The 22,678-nt window shown below is 45.8% G+C and overlaps 1 protein-coding gene across 2 annotated transcripts in view; it reads left to right on the top strand.

Moving 5' to 3' along the window:
- The window catches only part of LOC137375605 (glutamate receptor ionotropic, delta-2-like), a 629,010-nt gene that overhangs the window by 482,242 nt on the left and 124,090 nt on the right, over positions 1-22,678 (top strand). For both annotated transcript variants that reach the window (XM_068042974.1, XM_068042973.1), the window contains one exon: positions 12,316-12,460. In XM_068042974.1, the coding sequence (XP_067899075.1) occupies positions 12,316-12,460 (145 nt within the window). The remainder of the gene's footprint in view (positions 1-12,315; positions 12,461-22,678) is intronic.

Here is a 22,678-nt window from a genome sequence, read left to right as displayed (position 1 = left end):
AACTGCAGTGAAGAAGAGCATTGCTTCATGACATTAATCATGCAGGAAGATAGCAACACACATTCATTTGGAGGACTCGTTCAGACTATCCATACCACTATCCAATAAGCAAAGATGCACTTGATGCCTCAGCAGGATTCTAGTGCTGCACAAGCCACTATTAATAAGCAGACTCATTAGGTTGCCTAACTTCATACGACTCAGAAGTTGCACTCTGCAGGTTGCATCTCCGCTTGGTACCAACTGCCAACCCCCACCCCCCCCCCCCCCCCAAAAAAAATCACTATTATTCTATCTTCACCAATGCTCAATGACTCACCCTGTGCTTAAACTCAGCACCACAGTGTGTGCATCTGTGCTATGTTTGCTTCATTTGTGGGTCATGATGATTGGTGTTCCTTTGAATGGTACTTACCAAGATTTGCTGCTGTGAGTTCTTTTTCATCTGTGAAAACAGCAGATGTTGTGTTATGAGAAATAAGCACAGCTATCTATTCAGATGCTTCATTGTCAGTACACCACTATTATTTTGCATTCTCCTTCAATTTTTGAGGGTTCCAAGCTATCCCTCCCAAATTAATTTGCGATAACTAGCTCAGAATAAGTGAGATTTTTTTACATGTGGATCCATCATGAGTTCCATATTGACACTTCCAATTATGTGCAGGTATATCTTTTAAACATAAGAGGAGTTGAGATTGAACTGAGGTAATTTGGTGCATGCAAGTTCCTTCATATAGTACATTTTCTCATTGTGATATATATGAATCAATTTGCATCACACTAATTTTTACTTATACATTACTTATATATTTTCTAAAATTTATGTGGTTAGTCCTAAGACTTTTTGATTGGATATATCTTTATAATTATCATTATTTTTGCATGTTCGTATGTGTTCTGTTAAGTTACTTTACAGCAATATTTGTACTTTGCTTTTGTGGTCTTTTTCCTCATAGAACAGTATAATTTTATAGCACAGAAGGACGCCCTCTAGACAATCAAACCTATGCCAGTTTTTGGGGAAAAAACTGTCCAATTAGAGTCTTGCCCTCTTCCTATTACATTTTTTCCTCTTAAAGTATTTATCCCTTTTAAAGGCTATTATGCATAGTCCTTCCTATTTCTGATAGCCCAACTGAACAACCCTCTATGTAAAATAAATGTCCTTAACTTACCATTTGTTATTTTAGATATGATCTTAAGGGCCGGATTTTGAAAGCCCATTGGGAACGGAAGTAGATGTATGCGCGAATTGAAGATTGTGTTTTCAGAGGTCAGCACTAACTCCCGCTACCTCCGGAACCTGAAGCAATTTTTACAGGGATACTGGGAGGGAGAGAATGGGAAGTGCGAATGCCTCCAAGTGATCTCCTGTTGAGCTTATTGTGGAGCTCATTAAAGGCTTGTCAGGAGCAGTTTATAAGTTTCAATGGAAAGGCACAGGGAAAACACCAGACACGACAGACTGTAGAAGACCTAAACAATGTGGAGGTCCATGAGTCATAGAGTCATAAAACACCGAAACAGGCCCGTTGGCCCATTGTGTCCGTGCCAGCCTTCATGCACATACCTATTCTAATCCCATTTTCCAGCACTTGGCCCGTAGCCTTGTATGCTATGGCGTTTCAAGTGCTCATCTAAATACCTCTTAAAGGTTGTGAGGGTTCCTGCCTCCACCACCTCTTCAGGCAGTGCGTTCCAGATTCCAACCACCCTCTGGGTGAAAAATGTTTCCTCAAATCCCCTCTAAACCTCCTGCTCCTTACCTTAAATCTATGCTCCCTAGTTATTGACACCTTCACTAAGGGAAAAAGTTTCTTCCTCTCTAATCTGTCAACGCCCCTCATAATTTTGTATACCTCAATCATGTACCCCTTCAGCCTTCTCTGCTCTAAGGAAAACAACCCTAGCCTTTTCAGTCTCTCTTCATAGCTGAAACGCTCCAGTCCAGGCAACATCCTGGTGAATCTCCTCTGCACCCTCTCCAGCGCAATCACATCCTTCCTATAGTGTGGTGGCCAGAACTGTACACAATACTCCAGCTGTGGCCTAACTAGCGTTTTATACAGCTCTATCATAACCTCCCTGCTCTTATATTCTATATCTCGGCTAATAAAGGCAAGTTTCCCAGATGCCTTCCTAACTACCTTTGCTGCTGCCTTGAGTGATCTCTGGACAAGTACACCAAGGTCCCTCTGACCTTCTGTACTTCCTGGGGTCCTATGATCCATTGTATATTCCCTTGCCTTGTTAATCCTCCCAAAATGCATCACCTCACACTTCTCAGGATTAAATTCCATTTGCCGCTGCTCCGCCCATCTTACCAGCCCATCTATATCATCCTGTAATCTAAGGCTTTCCTCCTCACTATTTACGACACCACCAAATTTCATGTCATCTGCGAAATTACCAATCATACCTCCTATATTTACAGCTAAATCATTAGTGTACACTACAAACAGCAAGGGTCCCAGCACCGATCCCTGCGGTAAACCACTGGTCACAGGCTTCCACTCACAGAAACAACCCTCGACCATCACCCTCTGCCTCCTGCCACTAAGCCAATTTTGGATCCAATTTACCAAATTTCCCTGGATTCCATGGGCTCTTACCTTCTTAACCAATCGCCAATGTGGGACCTTATTAAAAGTCTTACTGAAGTCCACGTAGACGACATCAACTGCTTTAGCCTCATCTACACATCTAGTCGTCACCTCGAAAAATTCAATCAAGTTAGTTAGACACGATCTCCCCTTGACAAAGCCATGCTGACTATCCCTGATTAATCCCTGCCTCTCCAAGTGGAAGTTAATCCTGTCCCTGAGAATTTTTTCCAATAATGTCCCAACCACTGATATTAGACTCACCGGCCTGTAATTACCTAGTTTATCCTTGCTACCCTTCTTGAATAATGGTACCACATTTGCTGTCCTCCAGTCCTCTGGTACCTCTCCCGTGGCCAGAGAGGATTTGAAAATTTGTGTAGAGTCCTTGCTATCTCCTCCCTTGCCTCACATAACAACCTGGGATACATCTCATCTGGGCCTGGAGACTTATCCACTTTTTAGCTCACTGAAACAGCCAATACTTCCTCCCTTTCAATACTAATATGTTCAAGTACATCACAATCCCCCTCCCTGATCTCTATGTCGTCCTTCTCCATAATGAACACAGATGGAAAGTGATCAGTTAAAACCTCACCTATATCCTCCAGCTCCACACACAGATTGCCACTTTGGGCCCTAATGGGCCCTGCTCTTTCGCTGCTTATCCTCTTGCCTTTAATATACTTATAAAATGCCTTAGGATTTTCCTTTATCTTGCCCACCAGTGTTTTTTCATGTCCCCTCTTTGTTCTCCTAATTACTTTTTAAAGATCCCCCTACACTTTCTATACTCCTCTATGGCCTCCGCTGTTTTCAGTGCTCTGAATCTTCCATAAGCCTCCTTTTTTTCCTGATCCAATCCTCTATAATCCCTTGACATCCAGGGTTCCCTGGACTTATTGGTCCTACCCTTCACCTTAACGGGTACATGTTGGCTCTGAACTCTCACTATTTCCTCTTTGAATGACTCCCACATGTCTGATGTAGACTTTCCTACAAGTAGCTGCTCCCAGTCCACTTTGGCCAGATCCTGTTTTATCATACTGAAATCGGCCTTCTCCCAATTCAGTACCTTTATTTCCAAGTCCGTCTTTGTCCTTTTACATAACTACCTTAAATCTTAGAGTTGCGGTCACTATCCCTGAAATGCTCCCCCACTGACATTTCTACCACTTGACCAGCTTCATTCCTTAGGATTAGGTCCAGTACTGCCCCTTCGCTTGTAGGACTTTTTACGTACTGGCTCAGAAAGCTCTCCTGTCTCCATTTTAAGAATTCTGCCCCCTTTAAGCCTACTGTACTAAGACTATCCCAGTTGATATTGGGGAAGTTGAAATCCCCTACTATTATTACCCTATTATTTTTACACCTCTCTGAGATTTGCCTATATATCTGCTCCCCTATCTCTCCCTGACTGTTTGAAAGCCTGTAGTAAACTCCCAGCCAAGTGATTGCCCCCTTTTTGTTTTATTTTTTGTTTTTTTTGAGGGCTATGGTAAGGGCTGACTAACGTAATGCAGTGGCCCAAAATAAAGCTCACCTGTTCAAAGTGCCACAGAGTAGCCATTCTTGGAACTGAAAGACTTGCCTTTGTCAGTAGTAGGAATCTGGAGAGGGACATGAGTCTGCTGGCATCACTTGGGCAGCTGGGGTTGGCAGAGGAAGGCCTGGTGAATGAATGAACCGCAGCTGAGAGAGTTCAGATAAGAACAGGATACTTGACATCAGTCAGAGCACCCAGGATGAGCTTCAGCAGATTCAGCTTCCTGGGCAGTAGGTGGCCAGAGGAGCACAGTGGGGGGCTGCAAGGGGAAGAAGGCGCTACCCAACATATCGAGTCTACTGCCCAAGAGTCAGCTACCTGCAAATGACAAAGCACCGGTGCCACAGGAGGCTGCACCTATCCAGGCAGATGGTCTCAGACATTTGTGCTCTGATCCATGTGCAGCCCCCATGGCAGTCCCTTACCTGCAGCCATCATGGTCACCATCGTCTGGAATTTTTATGCAATGGTGCCAGTCCAAGGATCATCTGTGGACCTAGGTGGCATCTAGCAAATGGTAGCTCATCGCGCCATTAGGTAGGTCACGGATGCCATATTCAGAAGTGTGGGGGACTGCATTTATTTAGACACAGATGGGCCAGAGGAGTTTGGGTTTTTCCACCATTGATGGATTCCCGCAGGTCCAGGGCATCATCAATTGCACCCACATAGCCATCAAGGCACCAACAGACCAGCCAGTCAGATTCCTGAGCAGAAAGGGCGACACCAATTATTGAATGTCCAGCTGGTCTGTGATGGAGGAAGTGAATCTTGCACGTGTGTGCCCATTTGCCAGGCAGCTGTCATGACTCCTTTATCCTCTGAGTGTCCCAGGTGACACATCTCTTCAGGCCCACATCCAGACTGTGTGGGTGGCTGCTGGGAGATAAGGGTTATCACCCCAAGAGGTAGCTCTTGGCACCATCTGCTACCCAGACACAGATGGAGAGAGGTGCTACAACCAGAGCCATCTCTGAACATGGACCTGCATTGAACAAACCATTGGCATCTTGCAGATGTGCTTCTGTTGCCTTGACCCATCAGGTGCTGCCCTCCAATATGAGTCAGCCAGAGTATCCAGTATCGTGGTCATCTGCACCCTGCAGAACATGACAATACAAAGATACCTGGAGATGGATGAAAAGGAGGACCTGGAATGTCATTCCACCTTGGAGGAGGACTGGGAGGAGGAAGGGGAAGAGGAAGAGCTCGTTCAAGAGGTGACCAGTGACCAGGCATTGGAGTACACCTGGAGACGCTGTCCCAGACCGCAGGGTGAACTGCAGGCTGGCATGAGAGCAGGGGCCATGCTGAGTCAGCAGCACTGTACCTGATCACCCCCAGCCCCGAGCCCTGCGGATGTGACCCCAAAACTTACTTTCCAGCATAACAACCTATCATACCTCTGTGAACCATAACTGCGAGGTCCCATTGCCAACCATGAGCATGAAGAATGAGAGTTCCTCCGCCAACATTGTCCAACATCACAAGGCATGGACACATAACATTCCCAGGGCCTCACATCCCTCCACCACACCACACCACACCCCCACCCCCATGGCTACATCCCCATTCTGAGATGAAACATCAATAACACACTTCAGATTAATAACATAAACAAGATATATTATGATGATAACAAAAGAATAGACAAATGTGCAGAATAGCACCCTAGTGAGCCATTAAGCGAAGTTAATAGCGTGGCGCCTTTCTTTCCCTACCACTTCCATGGGGCCCTCCCCCTGTGGCAGAGGATGAGGATGAGGCAGTCTGTTCCCTAGCCTCTGTTTCTGGCTGAGATGCCCGTGCCTTCCAACCTCGTCCTGGCGGTATCTGTGGGGCTCCTCCACAAGCTGTTGTGCCTGTGTCATTGCAGGTTCTGCATCTGTCATAGGGCCTTGGCATACAGGTGGTTCCTGAGTCAGAGGAGGCTAGGGGCTGAAGGGTGGTGCCAGTTTCCAACCGAGGTGAGTGTGTCTGCGCTAGTGGAAGGTGATGAGGTATGATGTGATGTTGCTGGTTCCGTGGAGTCTTCCTCTGCCGAGGATGATGGTGGCAGTTGGGCAGGTGCACTCAGCACCCGCTCTGCAACTGGTCCTGTGGGAAACACAAGAAAATGGAAATGAGGACTTGTCCTACTCAATAAGTGCCCCCCTTAGATGACAGCAGTCTAAGATCCATAGAATGCATTGGGCAGGAGTGTCCTCTTTGCCCTTCACCTCTAGAAGGAGCTATCCAATGACACTCTTGCTCATGGCCTCCCGTCTCGCCATCCCCCACCAAGTGTCTCGGGGGCACCCTGGCCTCTTCCTCCATCAGTGTCAAGGTGTGCAGTTAGGCCACTCCACCGCTCGTTCTGGCCATCTCCCACACGTTTTGGGTTCTCTTCTCCTGCAGGATGAGTGGAGAATGATTCATAAGAAGGTTGTTGTCCCCCATCTCTTCCAGTATGACATACATGTGGGCTGATGTTCTCCTCAGTGACATCCCCGTTTGATTGTTCCCTCATATGCGACAGTGGCTGCCATCTCAGTGTTGCGACTGAACACTTGACCTGACAATGTTAGAGAGAACCATGGATATTCTGCGAGGTCAGGTCCCTTGCATTCTGGTGCTTAGAGTGTTGGTGCCCAATCAACCGGGTGCAACTGGCCACTTACCTTACCAGACCGAAAGAGGTAATTAAACCTCTTCCTACACGGCACTCATGATCTTCTGGTGGGTACTTGGCTGCTGACTTCTGTGATCACCACCATCCAAATCCTCTTGGTCTCTCTGGGTGGAATTCTCCTTCTGGATGCTGGGGAGAACACCTCTCCTCTCTGCAACTGCATCCATCAATGCCTCCAGGGAGGCATCAAAAAAACATGGTGCTGCCCAGGGATGCATGCCCATGCCAACACTGGCCCTCCAATCATCTTGCTGCTCCATCCCTGAAGGCAATGGCAAGCCCAGTCATGGCTGCTGCTTGCCTTTTAAAATCACCCTCTGTAACCTGGTTCCACCTCCAGGATGCTTCTGGCACCTCCAATTGGGCACTAGACTCTCACGGGCCAATTAGGCCTTTTACATATGAAAATTGTTGCTTGGGTGACGCTGATGCGTCCCAGGGTCAGGACCTGGAAATGTTTTGGGCATCGAGTTCCCGATCTCGGAATGAAAATTTTGGCCTAAATTTATGCCTCTAGTTACTGACTCACTAACCAATGGAAATAGTTTTTCCCTATTTACTTTATTGAAATTCCTCAAATTTTGAACGTCCACCAGATCTCCTCTTAAACCTTGTTGTTCTAATGAAAAGAGCCCCAATTTCTCCAGTGTTTCCTCATAACCAAAGTCCCTCATATGCTTAAATAAAAGCAAAATACTGCGGATGCTGGAAATCTGAAACAAAAACAAGAAATGCTGGATTCACTCAGCAGGTCTGGCAGCATCTGTGGAAAGAGAAGCAGAGTTAACGTTTCGGGTCAGTGACCCTTCTTCGGAACTGACAAATATTAGAAAAGTCACAGTTTATAAACAAGTGAGGTGGGGGTTGGGCAAGAGATAACAAAGGAGAAGGTGCAGATTGGACCAGGCCACATAGCTGACCAAAAGGTCACGGAGCAAAGGCAAACAATATGTTAATGGTGTGTTGAAAGACAAAGCATTAGTACAGATTAGGTGTGAATATACTGAATATTGAACATCAGCAAGTGCAAAGCTGAAGAAAAACAACCTGAAAAAAACCTGTTTTTTTCAGGTTGTTTTTCTTCAGGTTTGCACTTGCTGATGTTCAATATTCAGTATATTCACACCTAATCTGTACTAATGCTTTGTCTTTCAACACACCATTAACATATTGTTTGCCTTTGCTCCGTGGCCTTTTGGTCAGCTATGTGGCCTGGTCCAATCTGCACCTTCTCCTTTGTTATCTCTTGCCCAACCCCCACCTCACTTGTTTATAATCTGTGACTTTTCTAATATTTGTCAGTTCCGAAGAAGGGTCACTGACCCGAAACGTTAACTCTGCTTCTCTTTCCACAGATGCTGCCAGACCTGCTGAGTGAATCCAGCATTTCTTGTTTTTGTCCCTCATATGCTTATTTAGTGAATCTCTTCTGCACTCTCTCCATCACCTTTGCATCCTTCCTTGAGTAGGATGCCAAAAATTAGGCATAATTGGCCTGATTTTAACCCATTCAAAACCCATCCACTTGAACAGAATTAAAGTCGGGTTCTATCGTCTAGAATTGAAACCATTAAGATTAGATTAGATTAGATTTTTTTAGATTAGAGATACAGCACTGAAACAGGCCCTTCAGCCCACCGAGTCTGTGCCGACCATCAACCACCCATTGATACTAATCCTACACTAATCCCATATTCCTACCAAACATCCCCACCTGTCCCTATATTTCCCTACCACCTACCTGTACTAGTGACAATTTATAATGGTCAATTTACCTACCAACCTGCAAGTCTTTTGGCTTGTGGGAGGAAACCGGAGCACCCGGAGAAAACCCACGCAGACACAGGGAGAACTTGCAAACTCCACACAGGCAGTACCCAGAATCGAACCCGGGTCCCTGGAGCTGTGAGGCTGCGGTGCTAACCACTGCGCCACTGTGCCGCCCACAGGGACAAAATAAACTTTCATTTGGGGAAAAACGGTTAATTAAGGAGCACCAGCATGGATTTGTTAAAGGTAAATTGTGTCTAACTAACTTGATTGAATTCCTTGAGGTAACAGTGAAGGTTGATCAAGGTAGTGCAGTAAATGTTGTATATATGGACTTTCAGGTGGCATTCAACAAAGTGCCACACAGGACACTTATAAAGAAAATGGAAGTCCCTGGAATTAAGGGGAAGTGGTGATATGGATACAAAATTGGATCAGTGACAGAAAACAAAGGTTCGTCGTGGATGGATATTTTTCAGACTGCAATTGCAAAGACCCAAGGGTCAGATATGCTTATATCACTTTAGTGAATTTGGAACAGAGAAGGTACCTAATAGAAGCTTTCAAGATGATGAGAGGTTTTGATAGAATAAATAAGAAAAAAAATTACCTCTGGTGAGCAGATCGGTAACTAAAGGTTCAAGATCATTGGCAAAAGTACTAGAGGGGAAATGAGGAAAATTGTTTTTCACTCAAGAGTTGCAGGATGGGATGTGGGCATTGCTGTCAAGGCTAGCATTTATTGCCAATCCTTAATTGCTCTTGAGATGGTGATGAATCTGGTAATCATGGAATATTCTACCTGAAAAATAGTGGCAGCTGATTCCATAAATAATTTTAAAGGGAATTGGTCAGGTACTTGAGAATAAGGATCCTACAGGGATATGGGCAAAAAGTATGGACATAGAACTAAGCATGACTGCTCTTTCAAAGGGCCAGCACAGGCACAAAGGGCCAACTAGCTTCTTGCTGTGCTGTAACTTTCTATGATTCTAATTTCCATACTGTTTTTGGTATAATTTCACTGTTACATCAGAACAAGTACTTTATGACAGCAAAATGGGTTAGCACCATTTATGACAGTTTTTTGAATTTCTTTGAGCTATTTTCCCCTTCCTGCAGTCTGCTTGCCAGGTCTCAAGTGGCAAAATCTCAATATTTTATAACGTGGGCCAATAGTGCTGCTGTTCTAAATTTCCTGCTTTTACATTTGCAAAACATTTGGGGTAGGTTTGATTGAGAATTACCATCATCATCACCATCATCACCAGTAGTTTGTATAAAACAGGTTCTGCTTAATTATTCCTTCTCCAAACCACTCTGTCGTATTTCTTTCATCAATTCTCCATCATTCTTTCTACATGTGTCTCATTTGCCTGTTTCTAGCTGCTATTCTGTCCAGGTATTGTTGAAGAGTGGCACAAAATCAATCAGGGGGCATCCAGTCAAGATAGTTGATAATCGACGAACTGACCTGACTTGCCTTCTGCTCCACAATGTGTTGCTGACTTTTTAAAGAATGAACCCAAATTTCCATTCACATCAGGAGATTATTTCATTTCACTATGCCAATGGAAATACAAATAATCTGACCCAAGAAATTCTTGTGTAAATAGCTCTCTGGTCCATTGGTGGACAAAACTTACGTTCCATTAGCATTAAAGCAATGAAACGCATCTTGTGGGATTTCTAGGCCAATGTTCTAATTTTGATGTATTCTCCCATCACTTGAGATGAGTGTTCAGCAAGGAGACTGGTGGTTCACCGTCTAGGTTGGTGTCATCTCATATGTGATGTTAAACAAAATCTTGATTTTTAGATCCAATTGCAAATATTACACATGAAATTACTGTTGGAGCAGTGGGTTAAGGCACTGGCTTTGCAGCATGCTTGCTTGTCCTGTGGGAGCAACTAACTGTAGCCTAAACATATATATGCAGATTTCCTTTGTACTCTGTACCTCGATTTATAAAATGTAGGATCACATACTTCTTTCTGCAGTTTTACCAAATTGTTCTCTCACTTTTAATAATTTGTGTTTCTGAACCTCTAAGTTTGTGCTCCTGTACTCCTTTCAGTTTACATGTCCTCTCATTATTCTTTCCAAAATGTATGTCTCTCCAGAAACGTTCATCTAATATTTATCTGTCTAAGGTTTATTATCTGCTTGAGAAACATAAAGCATAACTATTACAGAAGATTTGTGATTAGCTATTGAGCCTCTTTCATGAACAAAATCATGTTCTCAGGAGCTTTATATTTTTTAATTCTCCATTTCCCTTGTGTATCATACTTAACGAAAAAAAATGGAATTTCTCTCATTTTGTTTGAACAGAGTAAACTATGGTGCAACTGGACATTCTAATGTTTTATTAGATTTAATCAGCTGTTTCATGTATCCATCTTGCACCTGCTTAAAATACCAACTGTAACGGGAGCATTTCATTTCATTGACATACAGATGGAATGTTCTGCCATAAGTATCAACATGGATATGTATAACCATTTTGCTCAGCAACTATAACATATTTATCCTTACACATTTAATACCAGAGAACTGCGCAATTATGCAAAGAGAATGGCTATTGGATGTTGATAAGTAAGACCCTTTGAGCCTCAGGGTTCTGTTCTCTTTATGCTTATCAATATTTTTTTGGTGTGTTTTTACTGTTTTCCTGGATTGAGCTTCTATTCAGTTTCTCTTCTCAGTTTCTTAAGGGCCAATTTTCCTGTCCCGCCCACATCTGGATGAAGAGACAAGGTGCACTGTTACTAAATGACCTGAACCCACTTCTGTTTTGAGATCCAGGTTATTTACATTGGCTAGGCACTCCCTGAAATAGGACTATCTCCTGACATGGGCTTGTGTCTAGAAACAGAGGCTTGTAGCATCAGGGATGGGCATCAGAGTTGGGAACTTTTGGCTGCTGTCCAAGAACATTAATTTTGAGAGATGCCTGGAAAAAGTGGACTTTAGGAGCTAAGAAGCACTGCTGCTCCTCCCAATTCCATGTTCACTTCAAATTTACATGCATCCAGTCTTCAGCTGGTTTCAGTCTAGTGATTTGGATATCATGGCTGTTTTGATCTTCTGTTGCCTGTCGCAGCGTGCTCTTATTTTTGAAAAACAATGGCTAAAAATTCAATGAGGCTACACTCGTTTTACAGGCACAAAAATGTGTATTATGTCCGGCAGCGCACACATGCACATTCTGATCCGGAAGTGCACTTCCTGCCATCTTGGTATTGGCATCAAAGACCCATGCCTGAATCAGGCATCAGTACTTTGTATATGCAAATAGAGGCCTAATGCTTGTTTGCTGCCCCCTTTACCAAATTGTTTTGCCCTGAACATAACCAGAGCTGGGCTGGCTGCATTCAAGAAAACCAGGTTTATATGTGGCCTAACGAGGGATCCTTGAAGGGACCATTGTAGGAGCCAGTAAGTAGAATATTTAAATTTTAACAATGGCCCAAGGCACCACTGCAGCTGGGTGGGAGATTAAAATCGGTGGCGTTTAATCAGCACCCATACTGTGGAGCTGTGGATAGTACAGATTAATGTAACAAAATATTATTTAGAACAGTTTTACAAAAAAATTTTAATAACTCACCATCTTGTGTATTTTCTAATTTGCAATGGCCCTAAAATTTATCTTCTAGAGCTAATTTAGAATCAAGTAAATGCTGTTTTTCACTAATTGGTATTTCTTTTTTTCTAGGAACAGGAGGAGAAGTTCCCATTAATACTTTGGCAGTTCGCTTGTTGATGGGATTTTGGTGGCTTTTTGTGTTTATAATTATTTCATCATACACTGCAAACCTAACTGCCATCTTGACCAACAATCGAATTGAAAACCCTGTTCGGTAAAGCATTGTTACTTTTCTTATATCAGTGTGTAAATAACTTTGAGTTACATTTTTTTTAAATGTTGTCTGTCAAAAAACTGAACAATGGATTTTTAAATTAAAATTATTTTTAATACAAGGGCATACTACACTTAACAGGACATTTTAACTTCACCTACCAGGTGGGCTGTCCCAAGCCTATGTGTTTCCTGTCAGGTGGCTTAGGTTAAAATTACCATCAGGATTTTGGAAGGTGTGACTTGTGTAACATCTTTCTTCTAATGTACTCCTATAGAGTAAACATTACTTTTGTCAATGCTATTGAAAATATATACCACATTCTTCTCTGCACTATCTTAATTGAAGTGTAGAGCCATTATTATGCCCGTGTTAAAATGGTAGAGAGCCAAATTCCCCCTCATCCTTTGATAAGGCATATAGTCCCAAAGGAAAGACACGTGGAAACATTTAATAGAATTTCTAATGACAATGTAAGATGAATAATAGATGAATGTTCTCAGTACACTGCCTATTTTCATTTAAGAACGTGTTAGTGACAAAAGGATATATGTTTAGCTTCTTAATTTGCTTCCTATAAATTTCACAGCAAAGCTAGTCATAAAACGAACACAATCGGATCTGCAATTTATTCAGACCAATGCACGTTTATAATCATTTTTAATAAGAGTACAATTTTATTTTTTTTAAGTAGATCACTCCAGATGATGAACATAATTTAAAATACTATAGAGGGAATTTCTTTCTGCATTCTTTCTCAATTATTTTGGTGTTCCCTGTCATGTTGCCTATGGCTTTACAAATTCCACAATTGTATATTTTACTTATTAATGGTAACCAGGAAGCATGAGCACCATTTTTAGGTCCCTTTGGGGGCAGGAATAGAGACGGGTGGGCTCTAAAAATAGCAGTTTTCCATCACCGTTCCTGCCGCCGGCAAGTTTCATCAGAATGGGGGATGGTGGCAACCCACCCAATTCTGCAATGAGACCAATTAAAGTAGTTAAGGAGCTCGTGGAGAGCTTGTTGAAGGCCAGTTTTGGAGTTGGGAGGAGGGGGCACATGGGTTGCACGCTGGGTCAAGGGCAAACCAGGCACATGAAGGCAGCAACACAGCAAGGAGCCAGTCATGGCTGCACCATCAATTAAGGTGGGCCCATAAAAGGTCGCACAGCTGAGAGGGGCACTCAGCCATTGGCACAAAGGTGCCATCGGGTGTGCACAGATTACAGGGAGAATGGTCTCTCTGCACTTGGGCAGTGCAGGGATTGTCACCCTACTGGCATTGCAGGGGCATAATAGAATAGGGTAAGGCTTCCAGATATAATAGGGAGTCCAGCTGAGTGTAAGGAATGCAATAGCTGGCAATGAGAGTGCAACTCTCTGATTTTGGGTCCAGCAACATCCTCAGCAGGAGAGACAGAGACCCAGGCATGAGGAGAGCAGCGGAGAGGGACAAGGGGCAGGAAGGTAACAAAGGTCATAGTCTCAGCATAGGGTGTTCCAGCAAAGATGCAGCTACTTAGACATATTGGAGAACCATTACCGCTGGAGACTACACCTATCTAAGCTGATGGTCACAGAGATTTGTGCCCTTGTAGTGGAAGACCTTACACCTCACAGCACTGCTGTCATGCCCTGCCAATAGCCATCAAAGTCACTGTGGCCTTGAACGTCTTCACCTCAAACTCCTTCCAAGGATCGGCAACAAATGACTGCACACCGCTACATGTCACAGTTCACACCCTGTTTGTGAGAACTGGGCAGTACATCCAATATCAGACAGATGGGGCCTCGCAGGCACAAAGGGCAGTCGGTTTCAACTCCGTCGCTGAGATTGCCCCATGTCCAGGGCATTACCAATTGCACCCATGTAGACATCAAGGCGCTGACTGACTGCCCAGTGAGATTCATCAATAAGAAGGGCCTTCACTTCCTCAACATTCAACTGGTCTGCAACCACAAGAGCTCCCTGCATGTTTACACTCGCTTTGCTGGCAGCTGCCACGACTCCTTCATTCTCCACCAGTCCAGGCTGCTGCAGCTCTTCATTCCACCCCCAAAACTCTGTGCATGGTTTCTAGGGGACGAGGAATATTTGTTGAAGAGATGGCTACTCGCTCCTTTACGTAACCCCGAGATAGTGCCACAGAGGCACTTCAAATGCAGCCATACAAGGTCCGCCATTGAGCAGGCCATTGGGCTTCTAAAGATGCGGGTCCGGTGCCTGGACAAGTTTGGTGACGTCCTGCAGTAGATTACTGCAAGGGTCTCAAGCATTGTTATGCTGTGCTGCGCTCTCCAGGGAGGTGTGGACCTTGAAGAGGGTGATGCTATGGAATGACAGCTCATCTGAGGAAGAGGAGGAGGAGGAAGGTGCAGAATGCAGAGATGCCCCAGCTGCAGAGAGATGTGGCTGGCCATCTTGTCAGGATGCCGTCAACGTCTGGGATCATCTGATCCAGGCATGTTTCAGCTGAGCCCTTCTAACGCAGGAGGACGGCATGGTCCGGAACACACTTTGAGCTGCCTGTGAGAGCACTTGCATTGAAGATGCAGCCTGGAGTAGTTCAATTCTTACCACCAATGAATGATCCACATCTGTCCAGGGGTCTCACTGCCCCCTTCCAGAACTCTTGCTTCCCTTCACCAACTCTTCCCTCTTTTCCAGTGTCGCCATTAAAGAATGGAAGCTCATCCATCTGTCAATATTTACATTGTGTTGAATACAAGAAAAAGTGCACATTTACAGGTGAAAAAAACCCCAGTGAACCACTGAATGCTCTGCCCATCACGGTGGTCTCCGCACTCGGCCACTTCTACGTGGTGCTCCCCTTGTGACCTCAGAGGAGGTGGATGCAGCCTGCTCATGTGTCTCTGCTTGCAGCTGAGATGCACATGGCAGCTGTCCTCTTTGTGGAGGTGTCAGTGGGGGTCCTGCTGGTCCCTCAGTCAAGGGGGCCAAGGAGGCTGATGATGGTACCCCATGGGGCGGGTCACCCTCATCCTCCTTGGTGACTGCCTCAGCACTTGTTGACAGGTTAATACTGCAGAGTATGGCATGCAACCTGTGCATGTCAGTGTGTTGCTCCTGCATCCATTCTGTGCTGCCACATATGGTTCTCCATGAAGTTGGCCATACTCTCAATGAAGTAGCTCATGCATTCAAAGCCCTGAGCCAGGGTCATGCACATGAGCTGATTGGACTCCTCCATTCTTAGCCCATGACCCTGATCTGCCTCAGCCAACTGTGACATGCGAGCACATCTGCTGCTGTTGGTCTCAGTAGAGCCTCCTTTCCTGTGACTCTTGAGGCCCTGCATCTGTGCCCAGCTGAGCCTGGCTGTGTCTGTCCTCCATCCTCCAAGTGGGACTGCTCACAATTGCCTCTGCCTCTCTCCCCTCCTTCTGCTCACTCACAACATGCCCTTCACCCAGTTCCACCCTATCTAATCATGCACATGGACTCATTTATGTTAGCTGGCTGCGCTGGTGGAGGCTTTGCTTGTAAGATGGGACGGCACTTGCTCTGATGTCTCTGCTTCCAGCGTTTGCCATCACAGGACTCTGTCCTTCCCTTCCACATCAGAACATTGGGGGAAACACAAAGGGCTGGATTTTAGCTTCCGCCGGAGCCAGGAACGGAGGAGAGTGGGCGCGGAATTTTGCACCGCTGGCCTGCGACCAAAAGACACGTAGTCATTTGAGATAGTTAAGGGCCTATTAAGGCCTTTTGAAGGAGGCTGACTGGGATTTTCCAGTCTGTCTCCAAGTTCTGAGGCAATGGGGGACAAATTATCTGCCTCGAGGCAGCCTTTCGATGGCAGACGGTGGGGGGGCGGTGAAGCACTCCAGGGAGGCTTAGAGGCCCTCCCTGTCTGCCTAGGTGCAGCAGCAGCCACAGGCCACCCTGTAAAGGGGTTCTCTTCCCCCCACCTCCCACCCCCCAAAGTAGTGGCCCAGCTGAAAAGACCATTATAAAAGTTTGAAAAAGTTGGAGAGAGGGTGCCTCCATTTTGAAGCACCCTCTCTCTTACTTACCTGCCATGGCATCCTAGGAACATTGGAACTGGAGTAGGCCATTCAGCCCCTCGAGCCTGTCCCGCCATTCAATGAGATCATGGCTGATCCGCGGCCTATTTCCATACACCTGCCTTTGGCCCATATCCCTTAATATCTTTGTTTAACAAAAATCTATCTATCTCAGATTGAAAATTAATGACTGTTCTAGCTTCAACTGCTGTTTGTGGGAGAGAGTTCCAAACCTCTACCACCCTTTGCATGAAGAAGTGCTTCCTAACCTCTCCTGAATGGTCTGCTCCTAATTTTTAGACTATGCCCCCGAGCTTTAGAATCTCCAACCAGTGGAAATAGTTTATCTTTATCTAGCCTGTCTTTTCCTGTTAATATCTTGAAGACCTCAATCAGATCACCCCTTAACCTTCTAAATTCTAGTGAAAACAGGCCAAATTTGTGTAATCTTTCCTCGTAACTTAACCCCTGTAGTCCAGGTCTCATTCTTGTAAACCTACGTTGCACTCCCTCCAAGGCCAATATATCCTTCCTAAGATGTGGTGCCCAGAACTGCTCACAGTACTCCAAGTGGGGTCTAACCAGGGTTTTGTACAGCTGCAGCATAACCTCTGTATCTTGCTACTCCAATCCTCTAGATATAAAGGCCAGCATTCCATTAGCCTTTTTGATTATTTTCTGCACTTTCTCGTGGCATTTTAAAGATCTATGCACCTAAACCCCCAAGTCTCTTTGGACATCCACTGTACTTAACCTCTTCCCATTTAGAAAGTATCCTGCTCTATCCTTTTTTGGTCCCAAATGGATAACCTCACACTTGCCTGCATTGAAATCCATCTGCCACAGTTTTGCCCACTCACCTAGTCTGTCAATATCTCCTTGCAATTTTATTCTATCATCTGAACTGTCTACAATGCCGCCTAACTTTGTATCATCAGCAAATTTGGAGATATAACTTACTATGCCATCATCCGAGTCGTTAATGAATAGTGTGAATAATTGAGGCCCCAACACAGATCCCTGCGGGACACCACTAGTTACATCCTGCCAATCGGAGTACTTACCCATTATCCCCACTCTCTGTCGCCTACCACTCAACCAACTTCCTAACCATGTCAATAATTTACCCTCAACTCCACGGGCTTCTACCTGAGTTAACAGTCTCTTATGTGGGACTTTATCAAATGCCTTCTGGCAGTCCATATAAATAACATCCATAGACACTCCCCTGTCCACTACCTTAGTCACCTCTTCAAAAAATTCAATGAGATTTGTCAGGCATGACCTTCCCATCATGAATCCATGCTGGCTGTCCCTGATTAACTGAAATTTTTCGAGGTGTTCAATCACCCTTTCCTTGATTATAGACTCCAGCAACTTGCCCACCACAGATGTCAGGCTTACTGGTCTGTAATTTCCTTGATTCCCCCTTCTTAAAAAGTGGAGTCACATGTGCAACGCTCCAATCCAGAGGGACCACTCCTGAATTTAGGGAACTCTGAAAGACAATAGTTAGGGCATCTGCAATGTGTTCCCCTACTTCCTTTAACACCCTCGGATGGAAACCGTCAGGTCCTGGGAATTTCTCACTGTTTAGTTCAGTCTTCAGAAGAAGGAATTTTCCTCCACACAAGATCAGGGGGCAAGTTGTTCAACCTTGCCCGTCTTAGAGCGAAGTCAAAAGTACGGAAAGTCCTCATCAGGAAACTCCTCTTTGCTGACGATGTTGCTTTAACATCTCACACTGAACAGTGTCTGCAGAGTCTCATCGACAGGTTTGCGGCTGCCTGCAACGAATTTGGCCTAACCATCAGCCTCAAGAAAACGAACATCATGGGACAGGACGTCAGAAATGTTCCATCCATCAATATTGGCGACCACGCTCTGGAAGTGGTTCAAGAGTTCACCTACCTAGGCTCAACTATCACCAGTAACCTGTCTCCAGATGCAGAAATCAATAAGCGCATGGGAAAGGCTTCCACTGCTATGTCCAGACTGGCCAAGAGAGAGTGTGGGAAAATGGCGCACTGACACGGAACACAAAAGTCCGAGTGTATCAAGCCTGTGTCCTCAGTACCTTGCTCTATGGCAGCGAGGCCTGGACAACGTATATCAGCCAAGAGCGACGTCTCAATTCATTCCATCTTCGCTGCCTCCGGAGAATACTTGGCATCAGGTGGCAGGACCGTATCTCCAACACAGAAGTCCTCGAGGTGGCCAACATCCCCAGCTTATACACACTACTGAGTCAGCGGCGCTTGAGATGGCTTGGCCATGTGAGCCGCCATGGAAGATGACAGGATCCCCAAAGACACATTGTACAGCGAGCTCGCCACTGGTATCAGACCCACCGGCCGTCCATGTCTCCGCTTTAAAGATGTCTGCAAACGCGACATGAAGTCCTGTGACATTGATCACAAGTCGTGGGAGTCAGTTGCCAGCGTTCGCCAGAGCTGGCGGGCAGCCATAAAGGCGGGGCTAAAGTGTGGCGAGTTGAAGAGACTTAGCAGTTGGCAGGAAAAAAGACAGAAGCGCAAGGGGAGAGCCAACTGTGTAACAGCCCCGACAAACAAATTTCTCTGCAGCACCTGTGGAAGAGCCTGTCACTCTAGAATTGGCCTTTATAGCCACTCCAAGCGCTGCTCCACACACCACTGACCACCTCCAGGCGCTTACCCACTGACTCTCGAGATAAGGAGGCCAAAGAAGGGTTCCATTAACGTCCTTGTTACTGATGATTTACTTACGTTAATTGTATTAAGTCCCTGTCCCCCATCGGCTCTTAATTCTTTCGGGATTTCTGGCAAGTTATCCTCCTTTTCAACTGTAAATACTGAGGCAAAGTAATTGTTCAACATAATAATAAAAGCAAAATACTGCGGATGCTGGAAATCTGAAACAAAAACAAGAAATGCTGGATTCACTCAGCAGGTCTGGCAGCATCTGTGGAAAGAGAAGCAGAGTTAACGTTTCGGGTCAGTGACCCTTCTTCGGAACTGACAAATATTAGAAAAGTCACAGATTATAAACAAGTGAGGTGGGGGTTGGGCAAGAGATAACAAAGGAGAAGGTGCAGATTGGACCAGGCCATAGCTGACCAAAAGGTCACGGAGCAAAGGCAAACAATATGTTAATGGTGTGTTGAAAGACAAAGCATTAGTACAGATTAGGTGTGAATATACTGAATATAGAACATCAGCAAGTGCAAACCTGAAGAAAAACAACCTGAAAAAAACAGTGGGTAAGCAAACTGAACAAACTAAGATGAAATGAAATAAATGCAAAAAATGTAAAAAGGAATGCAAAAAAAAGGAAGAAAAAATAACTAAAAATGACTAAAAATGAAAGTAAAGTGGGGGGCTGTCATGCTCTGAAATTATTGAACTCAATGTTCAGTCCGGCAGGCTGTAGTGTGCCTAATCGGTAGATGAGATGCTGTTCCTCGAGCTTGCGTTGATGTTCACTGGAACACTGCAGCAATCCCAGGACAGAGATGTGAGCATGAGAGCAGGGGGGAGTGTTGAAATGGCAAGCAACCGGAAGCTCAGGGTCCTGCTTGCGGACTGAGCGGAGATGTTCTGCAAAGCGGTCACCCAGTCTGCGCTTGGTCTCCCCAATGTAGAGGAGACCACACTGTGAGCAGCGAATACAGTATACTACATTGAAAGAAGTACAAGTAAATCGCTGCTTCACCTGAAAGGAGTGTTTGGGGCCTGGGAGAGTGAGGAGAGAGGAGGATCACCTACATCCGTGACTCTTCTGACGCCCTTCTGATCTGACCCCTTGCCGTGTATTCACTATACCCTCTGACCTCCCCCTCTCTGATGCTGAGCGTTCTGTACTCAGCAAAGGACTCAGTTTTATCCCCTTACGCCCCCACCTCAATGAATTTCGCGCTCGGCATGACGTTGAGCTCTTCTTCCGTCGCCTCCGCCTCCGGGCTCACTTCTTTGACCAGGAGTCCTCCCCCCGACCAGCAGACCCATTCACCCGCCTCCAGCATTCTCCCTCTACCTGGACCCCTCACCCTGGCCTCTTACCCGCTCTTGATCTCTTCATTGAAAACTGTCGGCGAGACATTGGTCGTCTCAATTTCTCTGCCCCCCTCACTCACTCTAACCTGTCCCCCTCTGAACTTGAGGCACTCCGTTCTCTCAGGTCTAACCCCGACATGGTCATCAAACCTGCAGACAAGGGTGGTGCTGTTGTTGTATGGCGTACCGACCTCTACCTTGCAGAAGCTCAACGCCAACTCACAGACACCTCTTCCTACCTCCCTCTGGACCATGACCCCACCACCGAACATCAAGCCACCGTCCAAAGGACTGTCACTGACCTCATCTCCTCTGGAGATCTTCCCTCTACAGCTTCCAACCTCATAGTCCCGCAACCCCGGACAGCCCGCTTCTATCTCCTTCCCAAAATCCACAAACGGGACTGTCCCGGCAGACCCATTCTGTCAGCCTGCTCCTGCCCAACTGAACTTATTTCTTCCTATCTAGACTCTATCTTTTCTCCGCTGGTCCAGTCTCTTCCCACCTACATCCGTGACTCTTCTGACGCCCTACGTCATTTTGACAATTTCCAGTTTCCTGGTCCCAACCGTCTCCTCTTCACTATGGACGTCCAATCGCTCTACACCTCCATCCCCCACCAGGATGGTTTGAGGGCTCTCCGCTTCTTCCTGGAACAGAGGCCCAACCAGTCCCCATCCACCACCACCCTCCTCCGCCTGGCTGAACTTGTTCTCACATTGAACAACTTCTCCTTCAACTCCACGCACTTCCTTCAAGTAAAAGGTGTCGCTATGGGTACCCGCATGGGTCCTAGTTATGCCTGTCTTTTTGTGGGATATGTCGAGCATTCTTTGTTCCAGTCCTACTCAGGCCCCCTCCCCCAACTCTTTTTCCGGTACATTGATGACTGTATCGGTGCCGTTTCCTGCTCCCGCCCCGAACTCGAAAACTTTATCAACTTTGCTTCCAATTTCCACCCTTCTCTCACCTTTACATGGTCCATCTCTGACACTTCCCTTCCCTTCCTCGACTTTTCTGTCTCCATCTCTGGGGATAGGTTGTCTACCAATATCCATTATAAGCCCACTGACTCCCACAGCTACCTCGACTACACTTCTTCACACCCTACCTCCTGTAAGGACTCCATTCCATTCTCCCAGTTTCTCCGTCTCCGACGCATCTGCTCTGATGATGCTACCTTCCATGACGGTGCTTCTGATATGACCTCCTTTTTCCTCAACCGAGGATTTCCCCCCACTGTGGTTGACAGGGCCCTCAACCGTGTCCGACCCATTCCCCGCACCTCTACCCTCACCCCTTCCCCTCCCTCCCAGAACCGTGACAGGGTTCCCCTTGTCCTCACTTTTCATCCCACCAGCCTCCATATCCAAAGGATCATCCTCCGCCATTTTCGCCACCTCCAGCGTGATGCCACTACCAGTCGCATCTTCCCCTCCCTTCCCCTGTCAGCATTCCGAAGGGATCGTTCCCTCCGCGACACCCTGGTCCACTCCTCCATTACCCCCACCACCTCGTCCCCGTCCCAGGGCACCTTCCCTTGCAATCGCAGGAGGTGTAATACCTGCCCATTTACCTCCTCTCTCCTCACTATCCCAGGCCCCAAACACTCCTTTCAGGTGAAGCAGCGATTTACTTGTACTTCTTTCAATGTAGTATGCTGTATTCGCTGCTCACAGTGTGGTCTCCTCTACATTGGGGAGACCAAGCGCAGACTGGGTGACCGCTTTGCAGAACATCTCCGCTCAGTCCGCAAGCAGGACCCTGAGCTTCCGGTTGCTTGCCATTTCAACACTCCCCCCTGCTCTCATGCTCACATCTCTGTCCTGGGATTGCTGCAGTGTTCCAGTGAACATCAACGCAAGCTCGAGGAACAGCATCTCATCTACCGATTAGGCACACTACAGCCTGCCGGACTGAACATTGAGTTCAATAATTTCAGAGCATGACAGCCCCCCACTTTACTTTCATTTTTAGTCATTTTTAGTTATTTTTTCTTCCTTTTTTTTGCATTCCTTTTTACATTTTTTGCATTTATTTCATTTCATCTTAGTTTGTTCAGTTTGCTTACCCACTGTTTTTTTCAGGTTGTTTTTCTTCAGGTTTGCACTTGCTGATGTTCTATATTCAGTATATTCACACCTAATCTGTA

Source organism: Heterodontus francisci, chromosome 12, assembly GCF_036365525.1.
Source record: "Heterodontus francisci isolate sHetFra1 chromosome 12, sHetFra1.hap1, whole genome shotgun sequence".
Lineage (NCBI taxonomy): Eukaryota > Metazoa > Chordata > Chondrichthyes > Heterodontiformes > Heterodontidae > Heterodontus > Heterodontus francisci.
Note: the sequence above shows the minus strand (reverse complement) of the source record. Positions and strands in the feature narration are given on the sequence as shown.